General features: G+C 36.1%; 1 protein-coding gene across 6 annotated transcripts in view; it reads left to right on the forward strand.

The window, feature by feature from the left end:
• The window catches only part of LOC131031036 (methionine aminopeptidase 1A), a 75,964-nt gene that overhangs the window by 45,254 nt on the left and 10,965 nt on the right, over positions 1-19,745 (forward strand). For all 6 annotated transcript variants that reach the window (XM_057962043.2, XM_057962042.2, XM_057962045.2 and 3 more), the window contains 5 exons: positions 17,407-17,506; positions 17,796-17,847; positions 18,014-18,055; positions 18,686-18,747; positions 18,834-18,932. In XM_057962043.2, the coding sequence (XP_057818026.1) occupies positions 17,407-17,506; positions 17,796-17,847; positions 18,014-18,055; positions 18,686-18,747; positions 18,834-18,932 (355 nt within the window). The remainder of the gene's footprint in view (positions 1-17,406; positions 17,507-17,795; positions 17,848-18,013; positions 18,056-18,685; positions 18,748-18,833; positions 18,933-19,745) is intronic.

The following is a 19,745-nucleotide window of genomic DNA, read 5'->3' on the forward strand; positions in this document are numbered from 1 at the left end:
TATTTCATAGTATGTAAATTGTGAATGTATCGAATATTCATAGTTTATATACTGTGAAATAAATAAAAATAAATTTCACAGTTCATATACTTGAAAATTAAAAATATTATTAATAATTTAGTCTATTTAATATTAGTCTATTTATTAATAATTTAGTCTATTAAATAGACTAACTTATTTCAGAATTTTAAATTTTCAATGTTTCATAAAATTCATAATACTTCTAATTCAATTTTTTTTTTATATACTAATACTCAGTACTATAAAATTTTAACCAGAAATTACTATATTATATAATAATTCTGGTAAATTAGTTAAAAATTTTAAAAAATTTATACTCAAACCTGCCAATACATGTTTATTGGGCACAATCAAACTTAGAAATTATTATCAAGCAGTAAGTACAAAATCTAATATTCTTTTGTTTTAATTTTTTATTCAGATTCATCATTCAAAATGTCAGGTGGAGGAAGACAAGGGTTGTACCCACTATGGAAGTATGTTGACCGTGTTCTGGGGCCGAAAGGGAACAACCACTATCAAATGTAAACTTTGTTCATTGGCATTGAAAGGTACCTACACGAGGGTGAAGGCTCATTTCCTCCTCCTGCCATGTAATGGTGTTGAAGGTTGTAAACATGAGTCTGAAAGATATGATGCTGTGAGAGAACAGGAAATGGCTGATGGGAAAGTTGCTATTCAAAGCTCTCATGCTTCAACAACAAGGACAACTACTGCAACTTACAGTCATAATATAGAGTTAGAGGTGGATGCGACTTCTAGAGGTGTAGCAATTGAATAGGCTCACAAAAGACCACACATTGGCATCTCAAACCCCATTGGAAGATTGTTTGATGTGCAAGGTCGAGAAGTAGTTGATGCATCAATTGAATGATTCTTTTATGCAAATGGAATGCCATTTAATGTTGCTCACTCTCCTTTCTATGAAGAGATGGTCCGTGCTATCAATAATGCACTTGCAGGCTATAAATCACCTGGGTATGAAAAGCTTCACACCATTCTAGTTGATAAAGAAAAAAATCAATTAGAGGAACAAACTGCACCATTGAAAATAGTGTGGGCTCAAGAAGGATGTAGTATTGTGATGGATGGGTGGACAGATGCTAGGAATCGTCCACTACTTAATATCATGGTAACATGCAACAAAGGGCCTTTTTTTGTTTAAGGCAATAGATTGTTCATGGCCATTCCAGTACTAACGCTTAAAAAGAAAGGCATCCCCCTCTTAGTAGAACCGTTAGCTCTAATACCAAATGTTGAGAAACAAGGTGAAAAAAACTTGCAATATTAATTTTCTTATGTGATTCCAAAACTGAAAACATTACCAAATTTGAAACTAAATCTGAAATGAACATGTGATTGCACCATTCAACATAATACCAAATCAATCATACCAAAAGAGACACTAGATTTATGTGGAGAAACCCTTTCGAGAAAAACTCCACCAGAGAATAGGAGCAAGTATATTATTAATCTTCAAAAAAGAGACCACAACAATAATACACTTCATTTCTCCAAATGATTTTGGAACTACTTGGAAACCTCAAGGAAACTATGATTAAATAGCTATACCTTGACTCCAATTTACAGCCAAATGGGGAGGAAAAACCACTAATATTTTCCCAAAACAAAGGGCCAAAATCACTTGCAAAAAAACCTATGCCTTGGAGAATGAATAGCCAATAGAAATAATAAAATAATAAATAACTCTTCAAGTGACTCCTCATGGGAGCCAAACCCAAAGCCACTTAGATTTTAAACATTCCGAGTACTCCATAACACTTGGTGAGTGTTCAGATCTCCAAATAGACACCTATTCTCCTCCCGAACTTGGTCTCCTTATACATGACCCTTCATGTCTCAATATGGGTGTGGGAAGGAGTGTATTTTGTCCATTTTAATTTATATTTATCACCTCTTGAAAATGCTGTTACAAATAGCCATAGTACAAATATTTAATATTTTTCTCACATGTCCTAGGAAATACTTTCCAAGGAACATGGAGACATATATATGGCTTAGGATTGCAAGGTTAATGTCACCTTATCCTAACACATATTATTGGAGTCCTTCAAGTAGCCCAACAATTAGCACCAAAAAATCCAAATTCCTAACACACTTCCGAAGGCAAAGTGCCTACTTGTGTAGGTCCAAGTACAAAGTTAACAACTCCAACATGATCAAATATAATGGGACAATACTTTTGTCAATCTGAAGGAGATATGCAAGGATATTCTCCCAGCAAGTAGAGTTGACCTGAGGACAAGCCAATGCTTTGAAAGGGGGGATGATGTTGGCAAGAAAGCATAGAAGTGTTAAGACATGGACTAGCTAGGACTTGAACCTAGGACCTTCCATACGCTATTGGAGTGCTCTACCACTGAGCTACTGGCCCCTCTTGGACCAGTCCATCGTCGGTCCGGGTGTGGCTTATTTCCAACAACAACACCCCCCTTAAGCCACACCTCTCGTGTGCTTGGGGCTCCTAACTTGGACCTGACTCTGATACCATGTTGAGACATGGACCAGCTAGGACTCGAACCTAGGACCTTCCATATGCTGTTGTAGTGCTCTACAACTGAGCTACTGGCCCCTCTTGGACCAGTCCATCGTGAAGAGCAAGACATAGTCAAGGAAAACATGCCACATTCTACCGCAAAGTGTTTGCAAACCTTAAGACTCGAAAGACATCATCTAGGATAAGGATAGAATAGATGGGTCACATCTCATTAGCTAGATATACGTATAGAAAAAGATATATGTAACAAAGTACAGTGTATGTGGATATTTATGCAAGAATTTGAATAAAGATAGAAGGGACAAATATATAATGCAATCAAGATATAATGATGAAATGAATGTACTTGATTAATCTAATAATGAAAATATACTGGAATTCCTTATATATTATGCTATGTTATATGCTATTATGTTCAGTTATCTATTGAATGTTTTGTCTAGATTAACTACTCGCTCCCTTTGTATAACTGAGTCCAGGGTATAAACCAAGGTTGCATGGGTGAAGGGGTACTTAGAGACGTCGGAGACTGGTACTAGTACTATTTTGAAAAAATAGCCATACTAGTATTAGTTTTCTTCACCTTGTTTCTCAACATTTGGTATTAGAGCTAACGGTTCTACTAAGAGGGGGATGCCTTTCTTTTTAAGCGTTAAGGCTTTTTGCTGTAGTTTTGTAGATTTGAGAAGAGGATTGAAAGTCATGGCTTCTACTTCTCACATAGGTATTGAGAAATTCAATGGCATTGGCTATGAGATGTTGAAATTGAAGATGGAAGATCTTTTGGAGGAAAGAGATTAGTGGTTGCCAGTTTCACATGAAAAGAAACCAGAGGACTCTACTTTATCAGATGATGTTTGGAAGAAATTGGATAGGAAGGTATGAGGAACCATTTGGTTGAGTCTTACCAATTATGTTCTCTTGAATGTCTCCATAGAAGACACTACATACAAGTTGTGGAAGAGGATTGGTGACAATTATCCATCTAAAAGTTTGTCGAGTAAGTTATATCTTAAGAGAAGGTTAATGATAGGGAGGATCCTAGTTGCTTGAGCCAGCTTGATTCACTCCAAGGCCTTTTTCCTAGCCTAACCTGGGAATGCTTCTCTCTATTATCCTAATCCACTCTAGGTCCTCACTGCCAAGGTTTGTTACTCTGCTCTTTGTGAATTCACTTTCGTAAATCCACCAACTCACCTTTCTACTATATCTCACCAGACACCTTGCAGGGTTTGCTCTACCATCAAATATGCCTATAACTTCTCCTAAGTTGTTTTCTCCTCATACTAAGATCTTCCCTCCATTCAATCCCATCTTCCTTTGGTCTGAGGCTGATAGCCTAGACTCCGGTCTACCCTGCAAGTGATTTCCTTTTGGTCATTGATACCTAGCCGAGCTATCATCAAGCTCGCCTAGGGCTAGCTTGCTGAAACGGCCGATGCCATTCCCTGGTGTGCTACATATAGAACACTACTGTACATGGATGGCTCTTCTTGACAACCTCCAATGGTCGTGTGGATCCCACGATGGAGAATCAAGACAGAGCCATGTTTATGATTGCTTGTCACCAACAGAAAACAAGAAACAAAAAGACAACTTTATTTACAGAGACGAGCTTGGCACTCCTTCAAAATTGGAACTCACAAAACACCGAAAAGTAACATCTACTCTATCTGCATTATCACTTAAGGATTTAAGCCATATTTACAGTTTACAAACACAAATTGAACTCTGCGAAAAGAAACCAGAAAATGATCTTCCAATTGTTATTCGAAAGAAGTTTGTTCTTGTGGAATCAACACTTCCGACAATCCCAATCCAACCTGGTTACAAAATGCCCATTGGGTCTTTTATAGCCTCCTAGACATGTCTTGAATCATCCCTAACAGACGAGATTCAACTTGACACAATTTTGTTTCTGACTGTAACTAACTTTCTATATCCATCGGGTCATCGGGATAGCATCAAAACATTTGCTCGGATGACCGATGACGGGTTGCAACTCGTGCACCTTCTTATCGGGTTATCGGCGTAGCGTCAAAACACTCCCGCCTATATCCGATGGTGCGCTCCCAACAATATGTTGTTCCATCGAGTTATCAGGCGCCACGAAAACTAGTCTTGCTGATACCCGATAGCTCCACTTTGAACTCACTCCGACTCGCTCCAGCCCGTTGGCGACCTCATCAGGATATCGGGGTAGGGTAAAACCAGTTGTTCTGATAGCCGATGGTAGCACTCCACATGCTGACTTCCGATGGCCGATGACAACTTTCCGTGCTCCGCCACGTGGCACCCCTTGATTGGCTCTGGGATCCCTGCCTTGCCATCTTAGCACAGCCTCACTAACTGCCTGGAATGAAGCTCTTCTTTGTCGGGCCCCACCACTTGGTCGCCAAGCCGCAGAAGATAAACTTTGTGCATCTTGCCATAGCGGTATAGCGACAATTGTCCGATCATCCCGGACTTACTCACCCGTTAGCTGGCGGTTTCATCGGGGCAAGTCTTGCCGAAACACAAAATTTTAAAATGAAGTAAAAAATGCACTGCAAGCTCCCTATAGACAACCTAATGGACTTGAACTAGTCCTTATGCCAAAATTGAAAAAGGGTATTTGCACCCTTAGGTGCTCCTGCACTAGTTAATTTCTTTGAAAATGAAATAGGGTGAATCTATTACAAATCATTTAAATGCTTTTAATCTGATTATAAGTCAGCTTGCATCGATAGATGTGAAATTAGAAGATGAAGATAAATGTATCTTTTTTCTTTTCTCTTTGCACAAATCTTGGGAAATTCTAATTGTTGCTATTAGTAGTGGTAGTAAAAAGGCAGAGATGGATACCTTTATTGCCATACTTCTTTCAGAAGAGGTGAAAAGAAAGTCTATGAATGTTGGCTCTCAAGATGCCTTGCATGTGCGAGGAAGGTCCAAAGAAAAAGGGCCTAAAGGGCATAAAAAGAGGGAGAAGTCTAAAGGATGATCAAAGACCTCCAGAAAGAGGAGAGTGAAGTGTTGGAATTGTGGGAAAATAGGGCATGTGAAGAAGGAATTTAGAGTTAGGAAAAACAATGTTGATTCCTCCACATAAAAGTTCTCCGATGATGATTTTGATGCTTTGTTTATTTTTGCTAACATTGTTAGTGATGATGCTTGGCCTATTGATTCAAGTGGCTCCTACTGCACGACTCCTCACAAGGAGTGGTTTTCCTCTTATAAAGAAAATGATGGGGGAGATGTTTTCCTTGGTGACAATAGTACGGAGAAGGTTGCTGGTAAAGGAAAGGTAAAGTTATGTTTTAGTGATGGAAGAGTAAAAACCATTGATATTGTGTTGTATATTCCAGGACTTGCGAGAAATCTTCTTTTTGTATCGAAGTTGAATGATTTTGGAGCGCATGTGACATTTGACAAGTCTAGTTGCAGGTTGGTAAGGAGTTTGGTGATAGCTAAAGGTTCTCGTATAGGGACTTTGCATTAGGCTTAATGCCTCTTACCTTTTGTAACTTTGCCAATGTAACTAGCAACTAGCAATGAAAATGCATGTATGATGTGGCTCCAAAGATTGGGTTACATTGGTGAAAAAGGTCTTAGGACCATTCTACATATAAAGCTAGTTGATGGTCTTTCAGATTATTTTGTTTGCAAAAATGATTTCTATGAGCATTGTGTGTTTGGCAAATAGAATAGATCATCTTTTTCGAAAGGAATTCATAAGGCAAAGAGATCATTAGAAATTATCCTTTTAGATGTGTGTGGTCCTATAGATGTTGTTTCTTTGGTTGAATCTCGATATTATGTTTCCTTCATTGACGATTTCTCAAGATACACTCTGACTTATTTATGCATTCTAAATCTGAAGTTTTCACTAAGTTAAGGAATTTAAGGCCTTAGTGGAAAAGCAATTAGATTATAAGATAAAAGTGTTGAGGACTGACAATGGGGGTGAATATTGTTCCAAGGAATTAGATGAATTTTGTAAGCATGCAGGTTTTGTTTGACAGAAGACTACTCCTTACACTCCCCAACAAAATGAGGTAGGAGAAAGAATGAACCAAACCATAATGGAAAGAGCTAGGAGCATGTTGAGTGGTGCTAAGCTTGATAGATGCTTTTGAGCTGAAGCTATTGGTACTGCTTGTTATTTGATTAATAGATCTCTTTGTTCAGCGCATACTGACAAAACTCCTTATGAAGTGTGGACAAGTCGAAAGCCTTTGGTCGCACATTTAAGAGTATTTGGTTGTGAGGCTTTTGTTCATGTGCATCAAGAGAAGTGATTAAAATCGGATCCAAAAGCTTAAAAATGTATCTTTGTTGGTTATGGCGAGAATGTAAAAGGTTATAAGCTTTAGAATCCTCTAACCAAAAAAAATGATCTTTTCTAGAGATGTTGTATTTAGGGAGTTTAGAGCTTACTCAAGTGAAGTACATCCAAAGGAGAAGATAAAGATAGTACACTTCGAAACAAAGATTGAGAAGTAGGAAGATGCACATGCGGAAGAACAATTAGATGGATTTGAGGATGGAGAAGAAGAAGAAGAGGGTTCAGAGAGTTTTATGATGTGTAGGATGAGCATGTAGAGGAAGATGAACAAGTTAAGCCCATTACTTCTACTTTGAGGAGGTCCATAAGACAACAGAATCAAGTTGATAGGTATAGCCTACAGATTTCCGTTGTATATTTTCTTTGTTGAGTACTAACAATGAACCTAGATCCTTCAATGAGGCTCTCTTGTCAGAGGAAAGTGAGTCTTACATGTAGGAGGAGATGATGTTTTTGGACAGTTGTGACACTTGGGACCTTGTAAGTTTGCCCAAAGGAAGGAAGCCCATTGGATGCAATTGGGTATTTAAAAAAAAGTTTGGAGCAGATGGTCAGTTAGAACGGTACAAGGCCAGATTGGTGGCCAAGGGCTATTCCCAGAGAGAGGGAGTTGATTTTGGTGAATTTTTCTCTCTTGTTGCAAAGTTGAATTCTATTAGATTCTTATTGTCTATTGTTATTGCTTTTGATTTTGAGATAGAGAAAATTCATGTTAAAACTACTTTCTTGAATGGGAATCTTGAGGAGATTAATATGCAACAGCCTAGCAATTTTGTTGTGAAAGGGAAAGAACAATTGGTTAGCAAGTTTAAGAGATCTTTGTACGGTTTGAAACAGTCACCCAGGGTGTGGTACTAGAAGTTCGATACTTTTGTATCGAAGCTGGGTTATATGAGTGAGGAAAATCATTGTGTTTATAATAAGGTGATTGATGATCAAATACTAATCATTGTATTGTATGTTGACATGTTATTTATTGGTAACAACAAGGTGATGATTAGAGAACTCAAGGCTTAGCATTTTGGCACATTTGATATGAAGGACTTGGGGACTGCAAAATATATCCTTGCGATGGAGATCAACAAAGATCGGTTTCACAAAAGCTTTGGTTAAGCTAGAGTATGTTTATACTATTTTGTAGAGATTTAATGTGAATGATTATAAGCTAGTTAGTATTCCATTTCCAGTTGGTACTAAGTTGAGTTTAGACATGTGTTTGAGTTTTGATGACGATTATGAGGATATGTTTAAGGTTTCTTATGCTAGCGACATTGAGAGTTTGATGTATGCAATGGTTTGCACTAGACCATAGATATCCCAAGCTGTGGGAGTTCTAAGCAAGTTTATGTCTAATCTTGGTAAAGAGCATTGGACTTTTGTTAAGTAGGTGTTTAGATATTTGCAAGGTACTTCTGGTTATTGTTTGGTTTATTAGGATACTGATGATGTGGTTAAGTCATTAGACATATAGGGATTTGATGATGTAGATTGGGTAGGAGACTTGGAAAGTTGAAGGTCCACTAGTGCAATGTATTTACTTTGTTTGGAGGAGCAGTGAGTTGGATGAGTAAGAGGCAGCACATAGTTGTTTTGCCCATCACTGAAGCAGAGTATATGGCTGCTACTTATGCCTCTAAGGAGGCGGTATGGTTATAGTTACTTGGTATTGGCATTGGTTTTGATTGCAAGATTGTGTGGATCGGATGTGACAGTCAAAGTGCTATATTTTTGGTGAAGAATCCCATGTATCATGGCTCTTATTAAGCATGTTGATGTTCAGTATCACTTTATGCGAGAGATGGATGAGAATGGAAAGGTCTTGATAGAAAAGTTTGTAACTTTGGAAAATGTTGAAGATTCTCTTACGAAGCTAGTGATTGCGGAAAAGATCTCTTGGTATAGGAAGGCCATGGGCCTTGATCATTGTACTTCATTTTTTTTTATTTATATCTTGGATGTAATTGCAATGTATAATGTCAAGTGGGAGGATGTTAGGATAAGGTGACATTAACCTTGCAATCCTAAGCCATTCATATGTCTCCATGTTCCTTGAAAAGTGTTCCCTAGGACATGTGAGAAAAATATTAAATAATTGCATTTTCAAGAGATGACCATGGAGAGGTGATAAATATAAGTTAAAATGGACAAAATGCACTCCTTCCCATGTCCATATTGAGACATAAAGGATCATGCATAAGGAGACCAAGTTTGGGAGGAGAAGTGGCTTTACGTTTGGCAGCCATGAGGAGTCACTTGAAGAGTTATTTATTATTTTATTATGTCTATTGGCTATTCATTCTCAAAGGCATGGGTTTTTTGCAAGTTCTTTTGGCCCCTTCTTTTGAGAAAATAACAGTGGTTTTTCCTCTCCCATTTAGCTATAAATTGGAGCCAAGGCATAGTTGTTTCATCATAGTTTCTTCGAGGTTTCTAAGTAGTTCAACGTCATTTGGAAAAGTGAAGTGAAGTGTATCATTGTTGTAGTCTCTCTTTTGAAGATTAATAATATACTTGCCCTTGTTCTCTGGGGGAGTTACGTTTCAAAAGAGTTTTTCCACGTAAATTTGGTGTCTCTTTTGGTATGATTGATTTTATATTATGTTGAATGGTGCAATCACATTCATTTCAGGTTTGCTAATCTTTTTGGATTTGTAATCACATAAGAAAGTTAATATTGCAAACTTTCTTCATCTTGTTTCTCAACATTTGTGGGAGCTTTTGTTGTGTGGTTTTGCAGATTTGAGAAGAGGTTTGGAAAAGCCATGGCTTCTACTTCTCGCACAGATATTGAGAAATTCAATGGCATTGGCTACGAGATGTGGAAATTGAAGATGGAAGATCTTTTGTAGGCAAGAGATCAGTGGTTGCTAGTGTCACATGAAAAGAAACCAAGGGACTCTACTTTATTGCATGATGCTTGGATGAAATTGGACAAGAAGGCAGGAGGAACCATTCGGTTGTGTCTTACCGATTCCATTCTTTTGAATGTCTCTGCAAAAGTACAAGTTGTGGTAGAGGATTGGTGACATTTGTCAATCTAAAAGTTTGTCGAGTAAGTTATATCTCAAGAGAAGGTTATATTCTTTGAAAATCAAAGAGGGTGAATCTATGTAATGTCCCCACTTTAACAGTTGACCAAGTGTATGTGCGTTAGCCTAGCTCCACATGGTCCCGAGGGCTAACGAAGGGTTTAAGGGGATCCTGGAGTGTTTTGGCCTAGTCATTTCCAGTTTGGGCCAAAACGGAGTTGATTTACTTAGTTTTAGGCATACTTACTATTTTTAGTAAGTCAGTAGGACACAACGGAGGCTAGTTTTGGTGATTGGATTTGATACTCCTCGGCGAGAGCTTTCTGACGAGCCATCACTCGTGCTATTCGAAGTCCGATTACTAATATATTTTAATGCCTGAAGTGTTATTAAAATAACATTTAATTTAATTGTAAAATATTAAAGTGTTACTTTAATATTTATTTTATGGGGATGTGTGCAAATCAAAGGGGCACCCAAGGGAGACATAAGTGAATATTTTAATATGTTTTATATTGCACATCTTTTATCCCACATTGCTCAAGTGAGTTGGGTCGACCCTTGGAGAAAAAATAAAGGGAAGCTTTTGTGGTTTCATTCAGCATGTTGAATATGAGAAGAAATTGATGTGTGAGTTTCAGGTTTGTTCTTGGCATTAGGGGACGTCTATCCTCTCTTGTGACATTCTAGATGTCATTCCTTTGGGGTTTGGCCTTTGGAATCCATTGCTATCAGCTTCATTAGCAGGCAGATTGGGTGCATCTCCAGCTACAAGCAGATTTGGTGTTTTGCTCATACCTTCTTCACTTCTTGTCCAATGCTTATGCCATTCTGAAGGGATGATTTTATGAAGATAATGGACTGATTGAAGACTAATTAATACTGTAGCGCAACACTATTCACGTTACTGTAGCACGACATTATTCACGCCATTGTAGCGCGGCACTATTCACGTTACTGTAGCACGGCACTATTCATGTTACTGTAGCAGCAAGATGGGAAGTCATTGTTGGAACATTATGTCAAAAATGCTGGAGTATTTAGTGAGTTGAAAAATCTGTTATGTATTTGATTTTATTAATCTTGGAAATAATATCATATCAGCAGTAGTTCAATCTTCATGTTGCATATTATTGTAATTTCCTTCTAGTTCATGTTATTTGATTTCAAATCTATGCAAAGACTTAAAAACAAACAAACATTTCATTTCTGAAGCCATAAGGGGTTTAAACATTAAACGGAGAAATAAGGAGTTGGATGCAAACTGTTTGACTAAATTCCTATCAGCAGTTGGTTTTGTTTTAGGGCATTCTAGGGTGTCCATTACAATCTATTACAAATCATTTGAATGCTTTTAATCTGATTATAAGTCAGTTTGCATCGATAGATGTTAAATTAGAAGATGAAGATATTTGAACCTCCCCATCCTATGAGGTACCATGAACAGATGTTTGGAGAGAGGGACTATGGGTTTTTGAACTTCATTGTAAGATAATGTGTCCCTGTTCCAAGAAGATCTATCTATGGCTATTGATTGATGAGCTATAGAGAAATCTTGTTTATAGAGTCAAACTAACAATTTGGGACTATGGGTTTTGGAATTTCATTGTAAGATAATGTGTCCCTGTTCCAAGAAGATCTATCTATGGCTATTGATTGATGAGCTATAGAGAAATCTTGTTTATAGAGTCAAACTAACAATTTGTTGAAATTAAGCAATAAAGTGTAATGAATATTGCTTTTCTGAATTTATAAATGCATTCCTGGAATTGAGTTACTATTTTGACTCTGGGGAATATTTTGAATATCATGCTGCTTTAGTTTCCAAGAATCTTCTTTACATTTTATTTCTATGCATTTGTTATATAGCTGGTCTGGTGTTACCGAGCTATTGCCAGTGCTTGGTCAGTGACAATTCTTATACTGATATTTCAATGCTGATTTTTATTATTCACCCTTTGAACAAGTCTGCTTAATCTGTAATGCCCTTTCCTAAACATGCCTGCAATTTCTTTTAAGAAGGGTAAATTATAATAAATTAAAATTAAAAAAGTTTTAATAAACTTCAAGGAGCATGTGAAAAGTTATGATAATTAAAGGAAAACAGTATATAAGGAGACCAATCAAGGGGAAGGAAGTATATTAACAAAGTTACCCAGAGTTTCCGGGACGGGGACGGCAGGGGACGGCGGGACGCGTTTCCGGGACGGCAAATTTTTTTGCCAAATTTGGGGACGGCGGGGGACGGCTATATAAAATATAGGAAAAATATAAAATATATAGGAAAATTTCAAAATTCTAAATGTTCATATGAAAACATGGATAAAGCATGCATACATACATTATATTCATATGAAAACAATAAAACATGGATATAGCATGTGTATGATACTATGAAAAGTTGAAAACATTTTAGAATGTAAATTCTGAACATACAACATTGTTAATACTCAATACACAATATGCAATTATGCATTCATAAATCAGAATTTCAATTCATTCACATGTCAATATGCATATCAATAGACTTGGAGGTTAAATTTTCCCTACTTCGATTGACGCAGTTTCCCCCTATATTTTTCAACGGGGGTTTGGGGGCAGCGCCCCCAAGGTGGGGTCAAGGCGTTGGGTGTTATTTTTCTATTGACTCGCCGAGTTTGGCGATTTTCTAATCTCTGTGTCAAAATGCCCAAAGGCTACACTGCTGCCATATAGTTTCGTTGTCAAAATTATGAATTAAATTAATAAATTTAAAATTTAATTAATGTTATGTTTTAATTTTTTTAATTTTTAATAACAATTTGAATTAATAAGGGGCTTATATTAGAAAATTTAAATAAAAAATTAAAAATACAACTTTTTTTATTTTTTAAATATTTTTTAAGGGCCTTAGAATGGGGGATGTCTGGCCGTCCCCGGGACGGATTGGGGACGTCCCAGCCGTCCCCAGCCATCCCCGGGACGTACAGATGTCCCCCAAAGCTAGGGCAGGCATCCCACCGTTTTGGGGACGTCCCCTCCAAAAACAGGGCAATTTGGGGACGGGGGGAAACGTCCCCTGGCTGTCCCCAAGTCCCCGAAACGTCCTTGGGACGGGGACGGGGGTTTTCAGGTCGGGGACGTGTCCCCGGGTAACTCTGAGTATATATGAATGGAACACTTCTTTTATCTATTTATTATTCCTTGAAGGATGGAACTGCGGTTCAATCTGACCCAAGGACTAAATCTCTTAAAGTCTTGAATTAGAGGATAGAATCCCTCTGAATTCCATAACTGAATGAGAGGACAAAAACCCTTAATTCAGATTTGGGGCAATCTCACCTAGAGATTGTGTGGAAGTTTCATGTGTTTGTTAGAATTGCTGTCAATAACTAGTGTTCAGTTTTGGAGACTTTTCAGAGACATTCCAATTAATTGTAACTCACTGCAGATTTAAAGTTAACTTATTAGCCACTTCTGGAGATAAGTTTGAATTCTCTGAGCAGAACTCTAAATATGACATTTAATAAATATTTAAGCATTTTACCTGAATTTTCTGAATTGATTTCATCCAGAAGTAAAGAATATTAATTGATTTTTTATAAATTGCGTAGATACTTTCATAATTGTGTGCTTGGGGTTTGATATATACAAACGTATTCCTAATGGGACATACAAGTGGTATTAGAGATGGATCTTGCCAGCCTGTGAAAGAGGTCACATAAAAGTGATGTCCGTCTATGTTATCCACAGCTGTTTGAATGCTTGAATAAGTTGCAATGAAGGAAGAATCCCCACCAAAATCATACGTGGAAGGAAGAGTTTGTAGATTTTGTTACCACCAAGCAAGCCAAGGAATTGCTAATTGGCTTTGCCAAAAATCTGTCATTGGAATTGGCATACAAATCTGCTCCCTAAACAAGATTTAAAAGTATATGCCACGAAAAGACAAAGGAGATGATTGAAGTTCGCAGACTGTTGTAGGAGGATAAAAAGAAAGGGTTTAGATATATTTGTATGGGCACAATTTAAAGGAAAGAAGCAAAGTTGTCCATTGGAAAGATGCTTTGGACAAGAAGAAATCATTGGCCATTTTGTAGAATATTGAAAGAGTATATTAGATTGTATTATTTTATATTTCTAGAGACTCATTGTGATAAGAGGATTACTCATTCTATGTGTTAGCTTCATGATTGTGGGTATCACTCGGTCAAAGCATAAATATACTTGTTTACAATGCACATCCTTGTAAATCAGTTGTGTGAGATAAATTCCAATAAGTAGTAGTCAAATCTTAGTCCACTAGGTAAAGGAGTAAATATTCGATTGAATATTGGGAGGGTGTTGAGAAAATAAGACAAGAGGGCATCTTGTAAAAACTCTCATTATAACCTGCCCACTATTAGAGCTTTGAGAGTGTACATTTTGTATCTAGTCTGAATGTATGGATTGTGGTTGCTACTCAGAGAACACAAATTGCTTTTCAGATTGTCTCAGGTGCTGATCCAAAAGTTAGCACATCTGATATTAGGACTTGATGAGTGAAATTTTGTTGTAAGTTAGTGAATTGCTATGGCAACCTATGAAAATGATCCATTTGGGTGTTGGGATTTCAAACTTTATCAGAATTGATTGATTTGATGCACAAAAGACTTGGGTAGTTATTTTTGAATGTCAGTATCACTATTATCTTTCAGTGGTTGGAATTTGGGATGACATATTTTGCATTGCTGTTGGGTCTAACCAGTAATCTCCTTCAAGTTGTCAAATTATGATGAATTTTCGATTGGGGGCATTATAATGTTATCCAAGCTAGATCTTGCCAACCTGTGAAAGACAAGTTAAACCTATGATGCATAAAAAAGCTCATTCCATATAAGTGACAAAATAAACTAATATGGCAGATAGAGACAGGAAACACTTTTGGAGATGGTTCTTTCAGATAAGTTTGAAAAGAAGATTGATACAATGATGGACATGTTCGGTCAAATGCCCCACATAAAGTAGTATAATACAAATGCTTCTTGAAATCAGATCAATACCACACAATGAATGTTTGTTGGATTTGATGATAGACCTTTATGTCCAACATTCATAGAGAAGAACAAAAGTCTAAACCAAGGGTCATCAAAAGAAACCATATTCAAAATTTGCATCACTCGGCTGATGTAATAAATGAACAGGAATCGAATTTAAATTTAGATTACTCTGAAATGGCTTCCAAAGGCAATACTAATGTTCAAACTTCAAACAAAACAATTTGTTAGCTGGGAAGATGATCAAGGTGCTAATGGTAGTTCAGGTAATGAAATTATTGAGCTTGATAGTAACAAATATGGCGATGTTGATTCTTCCTGCTTTGGAGATGGTAATCTAAACTGCCATATTCAGGTTGTCACTTTTGGTGTGCAATGCAACAATGATACAGAGACCAACTATTCACCAATTTTTTTAGTTATCAAATCTAGTGCTGGTCCCAAACAAGTGATAAAAGAGGAGTATATTCATATTCTGGTAAGCATATTTGATGGATTTGATGATGACTATAATCTCACAAGCTTGTTCATGAAATACGAGGATGATAGTAGCAGGGAAAGTGAATCAAATTTTGTCATACAATTCAATATTTGTAAAGACGTTGATAGCCCAATAGAGAAATCTCTGTCTGAGTTCAGTATAAATTCTAAATTTGATGGAGGTGAGGACGTCCATACTTAGCTGGTAGAAAGAATGGTTCCACTTCTGAAACTCACGGTGACCATTTTGAAGGGCATTGTTTACTGTTTAGAATATGAGAATACAACAAATTAGATTGCTAGATCAAGCAATGATTTTGATACTGACCACCCCATGGATCCTAAGTTATCTAATGAAATGATAGAAGAATTTTGTGGTATTTTTGGAAACTCTTTGATTGGATCAATTACAAAATGTGTGAAACTCACAAGTGGACCAAAAATATATATATATGCTATTGCAAGATTTCTTTTTGTTTATTCTTTCTGAGGATGAGAGAAATCTTATCTTAAATTACAGAACTTGCTTGTTTCCAACTCTTGCTTTTGTTGTAGAGAGTTGTTGGGATATACATGTACATGAGGCAGAAGATTACTGGACAAGAAATTGTCCTTATACTCCAGAGGATGGTATCAACCTTATGACTTTTAAAGACTATATTGGCACCTTGGTTGAGGCAAGTATAGTAACAATAACTCTTCATGGAAATCACTGTAGTACAGAGTTGGACATAATCGAGAAAATTACACATGCATCACTTGGTTTCTATCTATATCAGAATACTTGGTTTCTATCTATATCAGAATATCGCAGCAGAAGCTAATCAGTTCACAAGGAGGATTGATGTCTAAGAATTACAAATCTTTAAGGTTGGTTTGGGATCTTGCTTACTTCAAGTTCAAGAGCATCCTAGCTTGTGATTGCTTGAGGACAAGCAATCTTTGAAAGGGCAGACTCTTATGCCCTCTCCTAAAAATCTCTGAGATCTCTTTAAGAAGGATAAATTAATAATAAAACTAAAATTAAAATTAAGTTTTAATAAGGGTCAAGGGGCATGTGAAAAGTTACGTCCATTAAATGAAAAAGGTATTTAAGGAAGACCAAGGAGAAGGTAGAATATATGAATGGCATTTTTTTATTATTATTACAGGAACTGTAGTTCAATCTGACCTAAGGATGAAACCCCTTACCCAAGGATGAAGCCCCTTAAGTACTGGAATTAAGGATGATTTCCCTCTAAATTCCATTACTGAACTAGAGGATGAAAACCCTCGATTCAGATCTGGGACAATACATTGCATGGAAGTTTCATGTGTTGGATAGTTAGAATCGCTGTCAATAACTAGTGTACAATTCTGGAGACCTTTCAAAGACATTCCAATTAATTGTAATTCACTGCATATTAAAGGTTAATTTTATTGGCCACTGCAGAAGATAAGTCTAAATTTTAAATGTAATATCTAATAAAGAATCAAAAATATTAACTGAAATTCTGAATCAATTTCATTCAGAATCAATACATATTAACTGTTTAAATATTTAAGTAGAAATTATCATAATTGTGTGCTTGGAGTCTAATGTACGTGAAATTTTCCAAACATGACATTACCAATCACATCTGCAACACAGTAATGGAATTTTTGCTTGCACTGAATATACCTGTCAGTATTGTAGTTTATTAAGCTGTGTTGTGAATAAATATCTAAAATTGTGTACTTTTTAAAAACGCTTGGAATTCACATTGGAAATGATAGTGTACATGTCTGAAATGCATGGTAGGTTTGTCTCATGTTTTTTTTAAAACAATGATACAATTGCTGAAGATTATTTTAACAATGTATTTATAATATATTTTAAACTTCTATTCATGTTACATCAATTTTTCCATCTGTCAGACAATGGAGAATTTATTATTTATTTTGTTGTGCTCTTGTTCATTGTATTTAATGTCTTCTTACTTCACAACCTGTTACCATGCTTTAGTTCATTAGTATTTGTTGTTGTTTCAAGTTTAGATTGCAAGGGAGGTTCAAGATGCTGCTGCCAGAGCTATTAGACCAGGGATAACCACGGATGAAATTGATGAGGTTGTTCATGAAGCAACTATTTCTGCTGGTGAGAAGAGTATTCTTAATGTAACATTGATTGATTCCAAGTGTTTCTTTTAGAAACAAAGAAATCAAAGCTGAAACTTTTAATCCACTGTATGTGTTTAATGCGAAATCATAATGACCAAACTTGAAATTAATTTATTTGGAATTTCTAAGGATACGACATTGCACCATTTTTTTTAGGTGTTTTTTTTTTCTTTTGGTATGCAAAGTTTAGATTTGACTAGTTGCCTTCAATTAATAACTTGATTTTTTTTCCATATTTGTTTCTAAAATCCTGTTTGGTCACCCAGGTGGATATCCATCTCCATTAAACTATCATTTCTTTCCAAAATCTTGCTGCACGTGAGTATTCTTTTGGGATTATTGCATCTTCTTTTGTTTTTATGCAATTTGCTTGTTGTGTTAGATTGTCTTGGTGTTAGTGAGATTCTTGTTCTTTCCATTTTGTTGGAATCATTTTATTGAATATCTTGTTTCTTTAATCATAATGATGCTTTTGACTGACCAGGTCTGTGAATGAGGTTATCTGTCATGGCATCCCAGACGCCAGGTACAATTTTTAGAGTGCATTTGTGTTCAAAAACATTTTGATGTTCAGATTTTGTTAATACTTTTCATTAGTATTGTGTACTAATTTCTATCTTAAAGAGAGTTTATTTTTTACTTTGAGTCCAAAGAGTAGGTATAAATATTATTTTGTTTTGGATTTCACATGGATGGATAAGGTTTGAATTCACATATATAATCAGAGTGATGCATTCCTGGTACTGGTAGATGTTTTCTTTGGCATCGGCTAAGATGTGAAAAAATTTCTAGATACACAAAGACCTTTAAGAAAGTTTTTTAAGTCAATGTAATGCTGCATATGTATCCATTGTTTGGGTGGACTTCTTCTTGGATACCCTTTGTTCTGTATATTGTTTATATGAAAGGTAATATAGATTTTAATGCATTTTCATGCTTGTACAAAATTGGCTGTTATGCTTGGTAGAGGCATGGAGACAAACTATTTGTTGGCACATGTCTAGTGCTTTTTTATTTATTAATATATTATATATTAAAAGAAAGATATGCCTCTATTCAAGTACATAACAATTAATATTCAATTTGCCTGTTCCATATTGTGTTTTTTGCATAGATATCAATCTGTTCCATGTAAATTGATTTCTGTTGACTCCAGGAGATTGGAGGAAGGAGATATCGTGAATGTGGATGTCACTGTTTATTACAATGGTGTTCATGGTATGAAAATGGACATTTTTTTGTTGCCGTTTCTATAGATTTTTGTTCCTAAACTTTTGTTTTATGACATTTCAATTGATGTGCAGGAGATCTAAATGAAACATATTTTGTTGGTAAAGTCGATGAGGCTTCTCAACAACTGGTTCAGTCTACAAACGAATGTCTGGAGAAAGCAATCGCAATAGGTATTTATTTTAAATTGTAACAAGGTTTTTTTGGAAGGGTGGTACTTTTCCATCTATCAAATCACATATGCTTTTGTTTTGATTAGCTGCTCATTCTATCGTTCATGCTAGAGAAAAACACTGACTTAAAACCCTTTAGAGTTTTGTATTCAATAATCTTGTACTAGTCTTCATACACTTTGAAAAAACACTAGGGATAATAGATATTTGGCAATTCAAATGGTGACAGTTCTATTGCTTGATTTAAAAGGATTTTCAGTTCCACATGAGACTATATAACACAAAAAAGACAGAGGTACTTATTTCTCTCATTTGCAGAAGACTGGTATGGATTGTAAGAACCCTTAGTTTCTTGCAATAGTTATGTAAGTGCAATCCAATCATTAGGGCCATTCTTATGGACAGATTTGAATGGGAAATCATACAGTTTTACTTTTGTTAAGTGTAGCAATTTACATATAAAACATCCAACAATATGAATGTGTGAGGAATGCCCGAGGCCATTTCACTGTTAGCATTTTGTTGATATTGTACTCTGGAATGTCTAGGAAAATCTTGAATTTTCTGGAAAACAACTGTGGATATTTCTGGGGCTTGTTTTACAAAGTACTAAAGCATGATTTGTAACATTCTGGTTGGTTCTCCAAAGATTATGTATTTGATAACCAGATTGCAGGGTAGGGATATTGATGGATTCATCAAAAACTATTCTGTTAATTGATAAAATTTCTTTTGTTTGCCTGAACTTCACAAGATTTCAGTGGATATTCTATATGAGCAGAAGGGGGGAGTTTGTTGTTAAAGGCTCAGTAG

Source organism: Cryptomeria japonica, chromosome 3, assembly GCF_030272615.1.
Source record: "Cryptomeria japonica chromosome 3, Sugi_1.0, whole genome shotgun sequence".
Lineage (NCBI taxonomy): Eukaryota > Viridiplantae > Streptophyta > Pinopsida > Cupressales > Cupressaceae > Cryptomeria > Cryptomeria japonica.